Below are 14,165 nucleotides of genomic sequence, written 5' to 3'. Positions count from 1 at the left end.
GTTTTTTCTTCGTCTTCTTCTTCTTTTTTTATCTCCTCCCACCAAACGTCAACTCTGTCCAAGAAAATTCCGTCCGACTTCCATCTGAGAGGGAATGTCAAAATTACTACAGCACCTGAAGGTACCAGCATAGTTTAAACCTACTCATTTAAAGCTAGTGTATTTACACACATAGATATATATATATATATATATATATATAGAGTTAGTATTTGTTTACAGTCGGAGGTACCATGTGTCTACGGGTGGTTTGGCTCGTGCTGGCTCTCTCCGGTACCGGGTCAGTGGGCTCGCGCTCGGCGTACATCTGTCCACAGGTGTGCCGCTGCACCGCGGAGAGGTTTGAGTGCAACCGAGACACACAGCTGTCCTCCTCCGAGAGAGCAAATAGAGCCGTGCCTCTACTGTAAGTAACCCCACTCACAGTCACTTTACACTCTTTATCCAACTTGTCATTTTTGTTAAAATTCACTCACAGCTTGATAGTGTTTGGTTTTGTTTTGTTTTTGTTTTTTTTCATCTCAAAGCACATAAATGTTAACATGTGACATGCATCTTGCAGACTCACCAATCTGCCCATGAAACAAGTTCATACACACTCCTTCAAGGATCTGATCAACGTTAATGTAATGTAAGTGGTGTTTCTGATATAAAAGCACGTTAATTCATTAACAACTAATAGTGTTTTCAGTCCCTCAAGTTTGAGTCCTTAATGAGCATCATTTATTTCTATCATTTAATGCATATTTCATTGCTCCACTTATGTTGCTTAGTCTAGATCAGGGGTCACCAACCTTTCTGAAACAGTGAGCTACTCCATAGGGACTGTGTAGTCCTAAGGGCCACCAGTTAGAGAATAACTTCTTAAATTCTACATTTTCACGGTTTCCCTTAAGGCTAAGTCATTTTAAAAGGTAGGACATAATTCCTGTGCAAGTTCTTGTTGTCTTCTTTTTGAATAATAGGTTAAGGTTTAATTCATACTACGATGTACAAAAAAAAAAAAAAACAACAGAATTACATCAAAACGAACAGCAGACGCCACTGAAGAAGACTGGCAGTTGACAGTCGAAACATGTCAGGAGATCAAAGTAAATGTCCTGAAAAACAGTTGTTTGAATAAATGAAACTATAAGATATTAAAGGTAGGAAATGTTGAGACTTCAACATGAAACACTTTATTTCTCCTAATGTGTGCAATTGTTTCATTTTCATGAAATTTATATATATATATATATATATATATTATATATATATATACCACCTGCAACATTTAAAATGATGGTGATTTAATACTATAACTTTATTAGCAGTCTTTAGTACTAAATACATCTCTCATTTTTCTTTGTGAGTTTCAATAATGGAAATTAAATCAAGATTTTAGAAGGAGCTCATTGGTGACTAGAGCTCCTGAGGACCCCTCACACGGTCCACGAGGACTACCGTGTGCCCACGGACACCATGTTGGTGACCCCTGGTCTAGATGTTTGTAGCTTAACCTGGTTAGTCTTGGCCACAATAATATAGGTGAACATTTGCTCATGACTATTCATTATTTATTGACCTCGTTGGAGTTCACTGTTGTGCTAATTGTATTATTCATATTTTTATGGTAAAAACAAAAATAATAATAATAAAATAGAAATGTTTGTTTAGTTTCAAACACTCCACTGGTTTCAGTCAAATCCAATCATTTATTTGGTGAAGGCAAATAAATATAACTAAGTAGGGTTATTGTTGACTTTCATACTTTACGTTATCTAACTCAGTTTATCCTCTCAGCTTCATGTGCAGGTTTACGATGCAAAAGGTTTGAGGAAATTTATAAACACAAATAAAAAGTGTCATTTGATTAATGTTATCATGTCAAATAAACATTGTCAGCTTTTCTTCTATAATATTATGTTATTATGTGTGAAGGGGTTTTTGTGCTTGTTTTAATCTGTGATGCAACCATTTTCAGCCTGAGCTTGACTCCGCACTTCCCTCAGGGACAAAGCTTATCAGTCTCAGGTACTTACTGTACCTACATGTGATACGGTTGTTAGGTTCAAATCCAGTTTTTGTTCAAAAATACAGTAGTTTATTGAATAAACTGCAAAGTATAAAAGAGCCCATAAAGCCCGTGTAGAGGAACAATGTAGAGAACTACTTACTGAAATGTAACTGTTTTCACATGATTATGTTTTCATTTTGTTTTTTTGTTTTTTGTGGTTTTTTAATTAGTCATTTGCATGTGATGTGATCAGTTGAAGGCATGAAAATGAAAGTGACACACTGCAGATGGATTGTTTTTGGTTTATTCTGGTGGGGAAATTATTTATTTTATTTTATTTTTTCGAAGCAAAGCAAAGTTATCTCAAGAAAAGTGTTTTCTGATTACAGTAGACTCAAAATGATGAATAAACAAGTGAGACTGTCTCAACCTTCAGAAAATAAAGCGTTCAAGGACAAATCATGAATTCTTGTTGACTTTGTTTATCTCCTAATGTCTTTGTTTAGTCCTTCCCATTAAACATCTCTTTAGTCTACTTGTCCAGTGTGTGTGTGTGTGTGTGTGTGTGCGTGCGCGTGTGTGTACGTGCATCTTTGAGCCTCCATTCTTGTATCAATCTACCCCTGACCTACTTCCTGTTTTTTTTTTTACTCTAATATAATAATTGAGAAAAATACACACAAACTGTGTCCTATTTCCAAAAATAAAACACAACCTTGTGCAGGATAAATGGGTAAATAAGATAACGACGTTGTCTTCGTATGTATCAAATGTAATCTGACATTCGATTTAACCGTGATTGCCGTTGTTGCTGTTATTTTTGTTGGACGGGCCGTGGCAACCAAAAACCTTTGTTGTTACCATGTAAACAAGGCAAACCAGTGTTAAACATACAGTTTGTAGTTCAAACAGCTCATCTGAGGCTAGTATCTGAATTTCTTTAATTTTTATACAACCTTTAAATTATTCTAATATATAATATAATAAAAAATGTGTGTATTTAGGTTAGAGATGAGTGATATTATCAGCCTGCCAATATTAGTGATATCAGGTAACATCTGCATCGGTTTTCCACTAATATAAAAAAAAACAATATTTTAAAAATGACTTTATCCATAATTGAAGTTGAATATTAAGTCTTATTTTGCACGAATAATGTTTACCTGTGAAAGACATCCAGTGGGGCATCACATTAAAAGTATGCTGAACCTGTTATTTCCTTACAGTATAGCAGTGGTGCCCAAGGCACACCAAAGGACAATAAACAATAAAAATCTGAAGGCACACCTATTGTGCAAAATAGCCTTTAGAACACCTGTTATCACTCATATCATGTACAATATCACGGGCGACCGTACAAGAAAGCACTCCATTTTCCCTCTCTTATAATTCCCACCTGCGCAAGAGCGCAACAGCGAAATATTGCGTTCTCTTTTACGTATAGTTTGTCTCTGTATTATGAAATGAGTGCATACAAAGTAGTAAATTAAAATGTAATTATTGTTGTGTAATTGTATATTGCAATAATAATGTATGTATCAAGTGTCTTTATAACGTCATGGCTTCCCACACTTGAAAAAGGAAGAACTTGACCAGACTCAGGATTTCACTCGTTCTTACTTTTATTCTTTCCAGTGACAAGAAAGGTGAAAAACACAAAACACAACGCAAATAAGTTCATAATTTTAGGTAACAAATAAATAAATAAACACAATTTTAGATAAGTACATTTAATTTGGTAAAAGTACATTTTAAACTTTTCTTTATTAAATCAATGCAGATAAGTAAGCTGTAAAAGTAGGCATTAACCAAACAGAAAACTAGGTCTACTTTTATAACCTGAAACCTTTTTCCTTATGTTTATATCAAATATAGATATTACAATTTCAATTAAACAATTTCTCAACAGAAATACTTTTATATTACACTATTTTCATACATAAATAAAAAAATTTCACTCTGAATTTTTTTAAAGAGAAATTTAGTACATTTTAAATACTAACTTATTTTAGCACTTAAAAACATAAACAAGGTTTTAAGCAAATTTTAAAAATAGGTGCGCACGCCAAAAAATGACATCACCACGCTCAGAGCACTCAAGCAGATTGCCGCAACAGTATGGTTGTCACAAAATTCCACGGCACACCAGTGTGCCGCAGCACACCGTTTGGGAACCACTGCAGTATATCATGTGACCTAAAATTAGGTTGAGGAACGGTGTCTATGTATATATCGTATCAGTTAATATTGGAAATCAGAAATATAGTGTTGGCCATTAACGCCATATCAGATATTGGCAAAAATTGAATGTTTATCATCCCTAGGCCTGAAGTTTTCGGCCATGATGTCATTATTCTTCTTTCTCTGATGCACTGTGGCAAATTTAGATCTAAAATGAATATTTAGCCATCAGACTTGTTTGCTTTTAAATATATTCAACGACCTCAATTCCAGAAGTGACAAAGCAGCCCTGCAGCATGATGAAACCACCACCATGTTTGACTTGTTCTTGTCTGTTTGTTTCCCACAGAGTGTCTAAATAATCTCTCCATCATCTCTTTCAAAATAGAAAAGCCTGACCTGTCATCATTACAGTATGTTGACGGCTGGTGTGTTAAACTGATAGATAACTTTTTTTTTATGCTGCAGTGAGATTTCACAGAGTGACTGCATCACAGGTATACGGAGACGTGCCTTCTTCTCCCTCCGCAGCGTGACAAATATGTGAGTGACACTCTACCTTCCGCCACACGTCACATTCAAACAACGAAATGCAGTTATTCCTCTGATCAGCATGCTGCAGGTTTAGCATTTCATTTAACTTTCAAAAGGACTTGTCTGCATTTTTAATCCATTATTTTCCAAGTGACACATGAACAGGGTTTGTTTTTTCTCGTGTTTGTTGACAGTCACCAACAACAATATTGCAATTACTGAAACGTTGCTTTATTTCTATTGGCGTAGCTTTGTGCGGAACATCAAGAGTCTGAGGGTGATTGAAAAGGGTGCCTTCACTGACCTTCCCAGGCTGGAAAATTTGTGAGTGCCTCTGTTTTTAAATGCATGTTTAAGTCTTTTTTTTTCAAACAGCAAACTTATAGAAATGTCGGTGAAATGTTGTTTTGGAATAGTTACAAGGTGAGTGATCATCAGACAGAGTGCCAGTCCACTGCAATGGGTATTTGAGAAAGACTTTGAATATTAGAATAAATAAAAAAATGAATGAATATTGACAATATGGATTTTGGCTCCTTCAAACAAAAGGCTTTCCTGTTGAGCTCTCCTTTGTAAACTATTTCACAATTACTGGGACTAAAAAAGGCCATCAAGCACATCAGAAATTTAAATATTGCTTAATAAGCAGGTTTACTGCTTGGGTATTACCACACAAGCATTTTCTCCTTTACAGGAACACAAACAAAGAGAAACAGCACATTTGATGTGATTGTTTCATTATTGGCGGCCAGTTTGAGCATTTATCTGTAGCTGATGAACCAGGGCCTAGCATCAGTATCACTGATCCATTGCGACCAGAATCAGAATCATTAAACGAAGGGACGGGATGTTAAATTGTCCTTTGTGCCAAAAGATGGTAGTAACATCTAACATTTACCATTTGAGAGTGGAGTGGGAACTGTGTAAATTTTGGACGCATCATCAATAGTGTTCCTTTGAGACACCCCCATCAAAGGTGGTCAGCTATAGGGTGATCAAGCCTGAGCTTACGCCATTTGTATTACAGTCAAAGTTACATGAACCAGTGCTTGGCCCATTTTAGGAAAAACTAAGAAATTCTTACACATACACTTGGCTCAGGATATACAGTACATCATGCACTATACAACTGCATCAGCAGTAGAAAAAATAAAAATGAAAAAAGAAGAGCAATGACAATTTAGGTCTATAGCACAAAGTTTCTTGTAAGAATAGTGGAAACATTTAGTCCAATAAGTGCCAGAAAGGGTTCCCATGTTCTGCGGAAGACATCATCTTTTGAGTGTAGTTTACATACTAAGTAGTCCAGTAGAATATAACCCAGCATGACTCCCTGCCATTGTACATTGCCTTTGTGTTCACATTTTAAAGAAGTGCTGTTCTAGCATATAATTTATTGTGTCGTTTTGGATTCTTAATTTTTTGTGTATTTTTTGTGCATAAAAGAAACAATTACTATTAAAGGTCAAAGATTGTTTAATCCCTGTCTGTTTAAAATTTCAGAGCAAACTCTGCGACCCATTGTAGGTACCAGTGATGTGCCGTGACCACTAGGGTTGGGTAGACACGTTGCAAATTGAGACCACCAATGACAATTTCATATGTTTCGGCTGGCAAGTGTTAATCAAATAAAATCAACATCGTAAAACACCATTAAGGAAACATAAACAATTATTTAATATAGCCTCCATACTATCCTAACAAGATATATCTCATGACACGGCAGCGCATCCGTTGTTTTGTGTTGGAAACACAGAAACACGGAGAAAATGACAACAACAACAACTCAGAACAGCCTCAGTGAAGTGCATCCACAAAGCCAATCCTTCTATTTGTACCATTCACTGTAGAAAATACTAACCATTTTCTGACCTTACCTTTGCTGAAGGTCTGGTAGCTCAGGTGTTGGTCTCCCATCTTTTAAAAGCTGCCGTTTTTCCTCAAAAGAAAGTTTCTCTATCATCTCTAGTGCTGTCATCCTGCCTGTAGTGTTATCCCACCCACTAGCTAGAGAACGTAGCAGCAGCAGCAGCCACCCTGGATCAATTCACTAATGCACTGTGAACTTACGTATAGCATTTAGCATAGCGCAGTTACGTGCAAAGGCAGCGTAGAGAGCTGCCTTTTTACATAAATGGTTTTCATCTTGGGGAACTGACTGCACATGCACAAACACATAAAAACACGCTATGGGAACAGAGGCAGAGCAGCCGTGTGCTTTTGGAAGAGGGTGTGGCCTCCTCCTGCCTTACAGCGGAGTGAAACTGTGCAGCATCTCTGCCGTACCAGGAAATAGCAATGTTTAGTCATTTGGTCTATGAAACGCACAAAATGCTGACACTTTCAAACTTATAGGTACTGTAGTCTATCGGAAATTGAAAAATAAATCATTTATAATTATAATTAAAACAAATACTCAAAATATAAATTCACCCTTGGGTAGGCACTGCCTACCTTGCCTACCCTGACTGCACGTCACTGGTAGGTATAGATTTGCTCTTTTGCTAACCATCACTTGTCTCCATCATCTCCACAGGCACATCTCCAACACTGGTGTCACACACTTCCCCGACTTCACAACTATCTTTTCCTTGGTGCCATTATTTCTCCTGTAAGTCATCTTTTTTTTCCCCTATACTGCATTAGAAGATTATGTGTCTCAGCTAGCACTGAAACTCTGTGTCAAAAGGGAATTTTTTGTTGTTTTTTAATAGGCCCACTTTTTACTTGTATTTTATCAATGTCACGACGCCATCAAGCCTCCATCTGTGTCACAGTTCAACAAACGATTGTGTTTGTATATGGAACATTCATAATTTGGTCTAACTGTGTGAACGTTATCTCGTCTGTGTGCAGAGAAATGGCAGACAACATGAGGATAGACACCATTCCTGCCAACTGCTTCCATGGTATCACAGAGGAGTATGTTAACATGTGAGTACAGGAGCTCAACTCTCCATATCACCTCTTGTTTTGAAAGCTTCTCGGTGTAGTTTTATTTGCTTTTGTAATTAAGTGCTGCTTCCTCTGACCTTGATGATATGAGACTCTGACAGCAAACTACATTTTCCTACCCCTTCTGTCCTTGACAGGAACCTGTGGAGGAACGGCTTCAAGGAAATCCACTCTCATGCATTTAATGGGACCAATCTCGACACACTGTAAGTGTTTTTACATACGACTGCATCCAAATACAGGATGATCTAGTGGAAAAACTAAGAAATAGATCAGATTATCACAATTTAACACTTTTCTCAAATTTTTGACCTCCAACGTCATTGTGTGTGCAAAGACACGATGGGGCCAAATTCTCATATTGAATAATGTTTTCCCGATGCACAACTGTATAGCAAAGTGTTGTCTCACGTGTGACTCGATGTCTAAACCATCAGACGAATTACAGGGTTTTAGCAATTAATTAAAGCAGAAAACGGACCAGATCAAAGTTCAGTACATTATTAGATGAAGATGGAATCAGCCTAAGGTTTTTATTCAATCTTATTTAAAAAGGTGGATTCAAAGGTTTTTCCTCCTTCTGCTTTGATTTTAGACATAAAATTGGATGAAAAAAATAAAAACAATTAATAAAAGCATGTTTTAGGATGTTTAGCACACATTTTAACATACAATATATAATATTTGGCATCGGAGGGTGAAATATATATTATTGTGCTTGTAAAGAGAGATAATGTCTGTGCTCATCAATAGATATTGTATTTGTGCAAGTGTTTGCTATGGATCAAAGTTTATGTAAAATCTGCAATCTATCCCCAAACAATATCAGGAAATCAAATATCAAAATACATCGTAAGCCTCTGGAAAATTGGCAACTAATTCAAGGATGTTTGGTCACAATGGTCATGAAAAGAGACCAGTCCCTCCAGGGTATCCCAGCCTTTTTATGGTGGATTGAAAACCCTTCAATTTATGTCCAATTTTCTAACGAATGACATCATCCATTCATAGATTTATCCATTCAGTCCATCGTTTTCTATATCATAGAGCAGGGGTTCTCAACTGGTCTCACCCTGGGACCAACATTTTGCCACGATCATTAAATCGCGACCTCATTTTTATAGAATTCAACCAACCAAATTAAGTTTTTCAAAAATAGCTGTTGAAAACACAAATATATAATCTTTTTTAAAACATAAATCTTATATATTCCTGTGCAACATGCATTTCACAGCATGCCTATCAAAAGAAAAGTTTCTTTAAATAAAAAAGGCATATTAAATAGTTATTTATTTTTTACTAGCTTTCCGTGACCCACCAAGTACAGGTCCACGACCCACTTTTGGGTACCGAACCACCAGTTGAGAATCACTGTGATAGAGGGTGTAAGGCAGGTACACATGCAGAACCTCAGCTCATCATAGAGGCGGCCAATCACTTTTACTCACCATTTGCTGCTTCAGACCAGTTGCATGAATTTGGCCACGACAAATTAAACTTCTCTTACATACTGTAATTTTAAAATGAATGATTCTGTTTTATTATGTTTTGACACCTGAATGTATTAGTTTGTGTTTTTTATCTCTTGTGCAGAGTTTTGAGAGACAACAAGTACTTGAGAGTCATTGAAGAAGATGCATTTGAAGGAGCCTCAGGTCCCATTTCTCTGTAAGACTCAGATAAGAGAATCAATACTAACAACTAAAGTGTCATCGTATTACTTCCAATATGGACAAAATGACAGCTGATCTTTTTTCTTTAAATTCCAGAAATTTTATATTTAGAGCTAGATTTTCTAAAATGCTGCCAAATGTTAATAATTTTGTTTTACGTGTGTAATTTGCAACAAATGACCAAGTAATGGCCAATTAGTTCTGCTCATAACACAGAATATTTTTATTGTTTAATTGTAATATTTGCAGTTTAAACCCACCCTAACCTTTCACTTATCAAAAGCTAAAAATGTGATGTTAATTTAAACAACTATTAAAAGCCAAAAACAGAGATTGTTTTTTTTTTAACAGGGTCATGGAACAAGATTAATATTCAAAACATTTTCAGCTTGTTTTTTTTTAAATTGTGTAAACAATAGGTTGGTGACAGCCTGTCTGTGTAAACAGCCAGAAAGCCACCGCTGAATACTGATTAGTGGGCGAACAAGTCTGCAGACAAACAAACAAGCGTGTGGACCATGTCAAATGTCTTTATCGTGCTCAGGAATTAGTGTTTGTGGTTTTCTTTGGAAAAGATAGAACGCTTTTTCTCTCCAATTATGTGTCGGTACAATGTGGTATTTTTAAGGTTGTTTGAGGTACGAATATTTAATAACACCTAATGAAGGTGCACGTGAAATGGAATTTGAAATACTTTATTAATCCCTGAAGGGAAATTACATTACACTGGTATTTTAGTGACATACGTCTCACACACATAGGCCCGAATCACACACATGCACAAACAGGACCTGTGGTTCTCTTTCATAACATTTGTTTTGATGTCTCACAATGGGATATACGCCTCCGCGTCATATCTCAGAAGCTCTATCTCATCACGCCAATCCTGATTGGCTGGTGAAACATTTTATCCGCCACAGGTAGTCCTGCCTACTATAAGTAGAGTGGGCGGAGAATGCAGCACCATTCAAATTCCTCTTCTCACTCAGGAAGCTTCTTGCCACAGCAGCTGAACCGTCCAGGTGGACCCTTATTGGAGTCCGTTGCCGGACGCTTTTGTTGGTATCCTTTTTTGTCGACCACCTCAGGTCAACCAGTGTTTTCCCTGCTCCCACGCTCGAAACTACACTGCCTCGACGCCCCTCGTGGCCATCGAGAGCCGACCGCTGACACCCCTGTCTTTGTCTCGGCTCACTGCAAACGCTCGACGCCACCCCAAGGCTGTAGAGCACCGGACCCAACACCCGAGTTGGCGGCTCAGTTCCGACACCGCCCTTGCCACCCCACGCGGTCTCCAGAGGCTGGTTGTCGGCCTTCAGCTAGCTTAGAGGCTAGCAGCCACGTGCTAGCGCTAACTAGCTTCTCCTTCCTATACTGCACCCCAGCACAGAGAAGGATGGAGGGAAAGCCCCACACGCTAGCAGAGCTGGAGGCATGGAGGTTCACCTCTGCAGGTGTGGGAAGAAAATCTCGGCCCTAGATACACACCAAGTCTGCTCCAAGTGCCTCGCACTGGAACATGCCCAGCAGGCTCCTGCCTCCACTGCGTCGCCTTTACGGTGAAAACAGCCTGGCAGAACAGGGACCACTCCTCCCCCCTCTCAGCGCTGAGCCCGTTGCTGAAGAGAGGATGGAGACGGAAACCTGTGCAGGGCCCAGCTGAGGCTCACAGTCTGATATCACTTTTGTCCCTTAGCGCCGAGAGGACATTTTGGATTTGGACTGTGGAGACGACGATGACATGACCTCGGAATTCCTCATCTTAGAGGAAGACGAGGACGACGACATCTTTGTCACCCCTGCTCGGGCTGCAAAAATGTTTTTTTCTTTTAGTCATTTCCCCCTTACTTAAAACTCGCCTTTTTACGCAAGCTTATATTAACAGTTAATGCCTCTTTTTAGTCCTGTCTCTTTTTAACAGCAAATGTTTGTTTTTAGTCCTGTCTTTTAATATATGTTGTGTTGTATTGTATTGTTTAAATCTTGTAGCACTTTGAGATTTGGTATCAAATGTAAAGTGTATTACAAATAAAATGTATTATTACTATTATTATTACTCAAATATATGTGTACTTTCTCTACTGTGATTCAGGGATGTTTCCTCTACAGCTCTAAGTCAGCTCCCTCCTAAAGGTCTGAGGCAGGTGAAGTTCCTGAGGGCCATTTCTGCATTTGCACTGAAGAGCCTCCCTGATTTACAAAGCCTGAGTGAACTGGTGGAGGCTGAGCTCACCTACCCCAGTCACTGCTGCGCCTTCAACGAGTGGAAGCGGAAACAAAGGTACCGGAAACACCACTTACAAGTGTCTGTCCAGTAAAAACACAGGCTGAGCCTAATTCCTTTTCTTTTATCTGAAGGGCGGCATTGAAGAACAAAACGTTTTGTGATCTCCGCACAACGGAAATGTAAGTTTACTCTGCAAATGAAAGGACTATTTAAATGTTTGTAAATGTTGTGACTTGTGTATTTTATGTATGACATACTTTTTACACCTCTGTCAAAAAGTGTGTGAAAGTAGCATTGCAGACCTTCAGTAAAGCTTAGCTTCCTCTCTATTCATTACCACAGCCTCAAATAGCCACACTATGAAAGGACTTTAAAAAGCAAGAAATTCAAGCTGTGTTATTGCAGACTGGAGTAATGAAGAAAAATCCACCACCAACTGAATTTAGTCACAACTGATGAAATGTTTAAGTAGAAGTTGTTTCCACATTCATAAATTCATTTTGGCCAGTAAGAAGGAGGTGCATAAAGGTTTCAAATTCACTCTAAACCAAGATATGCCTCCGAGTCCATCTTGTGAATATTTTATCTTTATGTGTCCCTCAGAGAGCTCCCTGGAGATGCCATGAGTCTTTTCAACGAGATCATCGACCAGTATCCTGACCTGGAGTGGGAAATGGGCTGTCTGGAGAATACCTCTGTGAAGTGTGAGCCAAAACAAGATGCTTTTAACCCCTGTGAGGACCTGCTTGGTTTCTCCTTCCTGCGCTGGCTCACCTGGATCATCACCATCTTTGCTGTGGCCGGTAACCTGGCCGTGCTAGTCATCCTGCTAATTAGCCACCGCAAACTTACTATCTCCAGATTTCTCATGTGTAACCTGGCGTTCGCTGACCTGTGCATGGGGTTGTATCTAATGCTTATTGCCTTCATGGACCACCACTCCCGTCACGAATACTACAACCATGCCACAGATTGGCAGACGGGGCCTGGATGTGGAGTGGCTGGGTTCCTAACAGTGTTTTCCAGTGAGCTATCAGTGTACACGCTGACTGTGATCAGCCTTGAACGCTGGCACACTATCACCAATGCCATGCGTGTCAACAAGAGGCTGCGGATGCACCATGTGGCAGCCATGATGGGGACAGGCTGGGGCTTCTCTCTGGTGGTGGCCCTGCTCCCACTGGTGGGGGTCAGCAGCTACAGCAAAGTCAGCGTCTGTCTACCCATGGACATCGACACCCTGGGCTCTCAGCTCTACGTAGTAGTTACGCTCATTCTCAATGTTGTTGCTTTCCTTGTCGTTTGTTACTGTTACATATGCATTTATCTCAGTGTCCATAACCCAGAGCACTCCACCAGACATGGGGACACAAAGATCGCTAAACGTATGGCTGTGCTCATTTTCACGGACTTCCTGTGCATGGCTCCAATCTCTTTCTTTGCCATCTCTGCAGCCTTGTACATGCCCCTCATTACAGTGTCTCATTCTAAAATCCTGCTCATCCTCTTCTATCCCATCAACTCCCTGTGCAACCCCTTCCTGTACACCATCTTCACCAGGGCTTTCAGAAAGGACATGTACCTGCTGGTGACCCGCTGCGGCTTCTGCCACAACAACGCAGACTTCTACAGGTCCCAGACTCACGCTTCACACCTCACCTCCACTCAGAAACCCTCCAACAGTAAACCTAAACTACTCTTTAACGGCAATCACATTAAGGTGAGGGACTGCTTTTTAAACAAGGGAACCACATGACCACTCTGATGAATTAGATTCTTAACTTAGAGGCAAAGTCTGCCTTTCTGCTAAATATGTAGCATTTATTCTCAATCCAAGCCCAAAAAAAGAGGCTGTTGGTTTAATGTCCAACGAGCCTCAGACCCAATTGATATAGGTGAAGATAGGTTTAAAACTACCACTTTGTCACAGCCTTGTAGTGCCTTGTGTAGTTACCCTGGCAAGCGTGGACTTTGCATACTCGTCGTTTTGGGACTGACATCATTGTGTGCAAATATTTTATAAACCAATAAAACATTTGGCGATAAATAAAATTAAAAATGAATGTAAATTAGGGCTGGGCGATATATCGAATATACTCGATATATCGCAGCTTGTAGTCTGTGCGGTGTTGAAAATGACCATACCGTTAAACTCGCGGACTTTTTTTTTTTTTTTTTTTTGAAATGTCATCTTAATGACAACATGCACAAAAGGGCACTATTTGTTTTAAAATATTGTAGTGGCATTATGTACAAAAAGTGCACTTTAATTTTGTGTTTTGAAATGCCATGTGAGTTGCATCCTGCACTAATGTCTTGTTTTGAAATGTCTCTGTGACAATTTTGCACAGAACGTGCACTTTCTGTTGACAATTTTATGTTTGAGCCACTCACTGTTTAATAAATACAGTTATGTCAACTTTGACTTAGTTGTGATATCCCCTTTTTTGCATGAAAGTTTAAAATTGGCATATATTAATGCAGTATGATCAAGAATGTTTTAATGTAGACATATAGAATCATCATACTGGTGTGATTTTGTGCATCAAAGTGTTAAATCAAGGGTAATGCAAAATATCGAGATATATATCGTGTATCG

General features: G+C 38.8%; 1 protein-coding gene across 1 annotated transcript; it reads left to right on the top strand.

Annotated features, from left to right (window-relative positions):
• The first annotated feature begins 233 nt into the window (after nt 1-233).
• Nucleotides 234-13,322, top strand: lhcgr (luteinizing hormone/choriogonadotropin receptor). The gene is made up of 11 exons (XM_028468106.1): nt 234-406; nt 563-631; nt 4,646-4,720; nt 4,961-5,035; nt 7,248-7,322; nt 7,568-7,645; nt 7,804-7,872; nt 9,260-9,334; nt 11,432-11,620; nt 11,698-11,745; nt 12,170-13,322. The coding sequence occupies exons 1-11, from the start codon at nt 234-236 to the stop codon at nt 13,320-13,322; spliced, it is 2,079 nt and encodes a 692-aa protein (XP_028323907.1).
• Nucleotides 13,323-14,165: the final 843 nt, after the last annotated feature.

Source organism: Gouania willdenowi, chromosome 15 (assembly GCF_900634775.1).
Source record: "Gouania willdenowi chromosome 15, fGouWil2.1, whole genome shotgun sequence".
In the NCBI taxonomy this organism is placed as follows: domain Eukaryota; kingdom Metazoa; phylum Chordata; class Actinopteri; order Blenniiformes; family Gobiesocidae; genus Gouania; species Gouania willdenowi.
The sequence above is the reverse complement of the archived record's forward strand: the minus strand, read 5'-3'. Positions and strand labels throughout refer to the sequence as shown.

Coding starts and splice junctions, on each gene's coding strand:
- lhcgr (XM_028468106.1), top strand. CDS start 234: ATGTGTCTACGGGTGGTTTGGCTCGTGCTGGCTCTCTCCGGTACCGGG. Junction 4,721..4,960: donor CTCCGCAGCGTGACAAATAT/GTGAGTGACACT, acceptor CTATTGGCGTAG/CTTTGTGCGGAACATCAAGA. Junction 7,323..7,567: donor TTGGTGCCATTATTTCTCCT/GTAAGTCATCTT, acceptor GTCTGTGTGCAG/AGAAATGGCAGACAACATGA.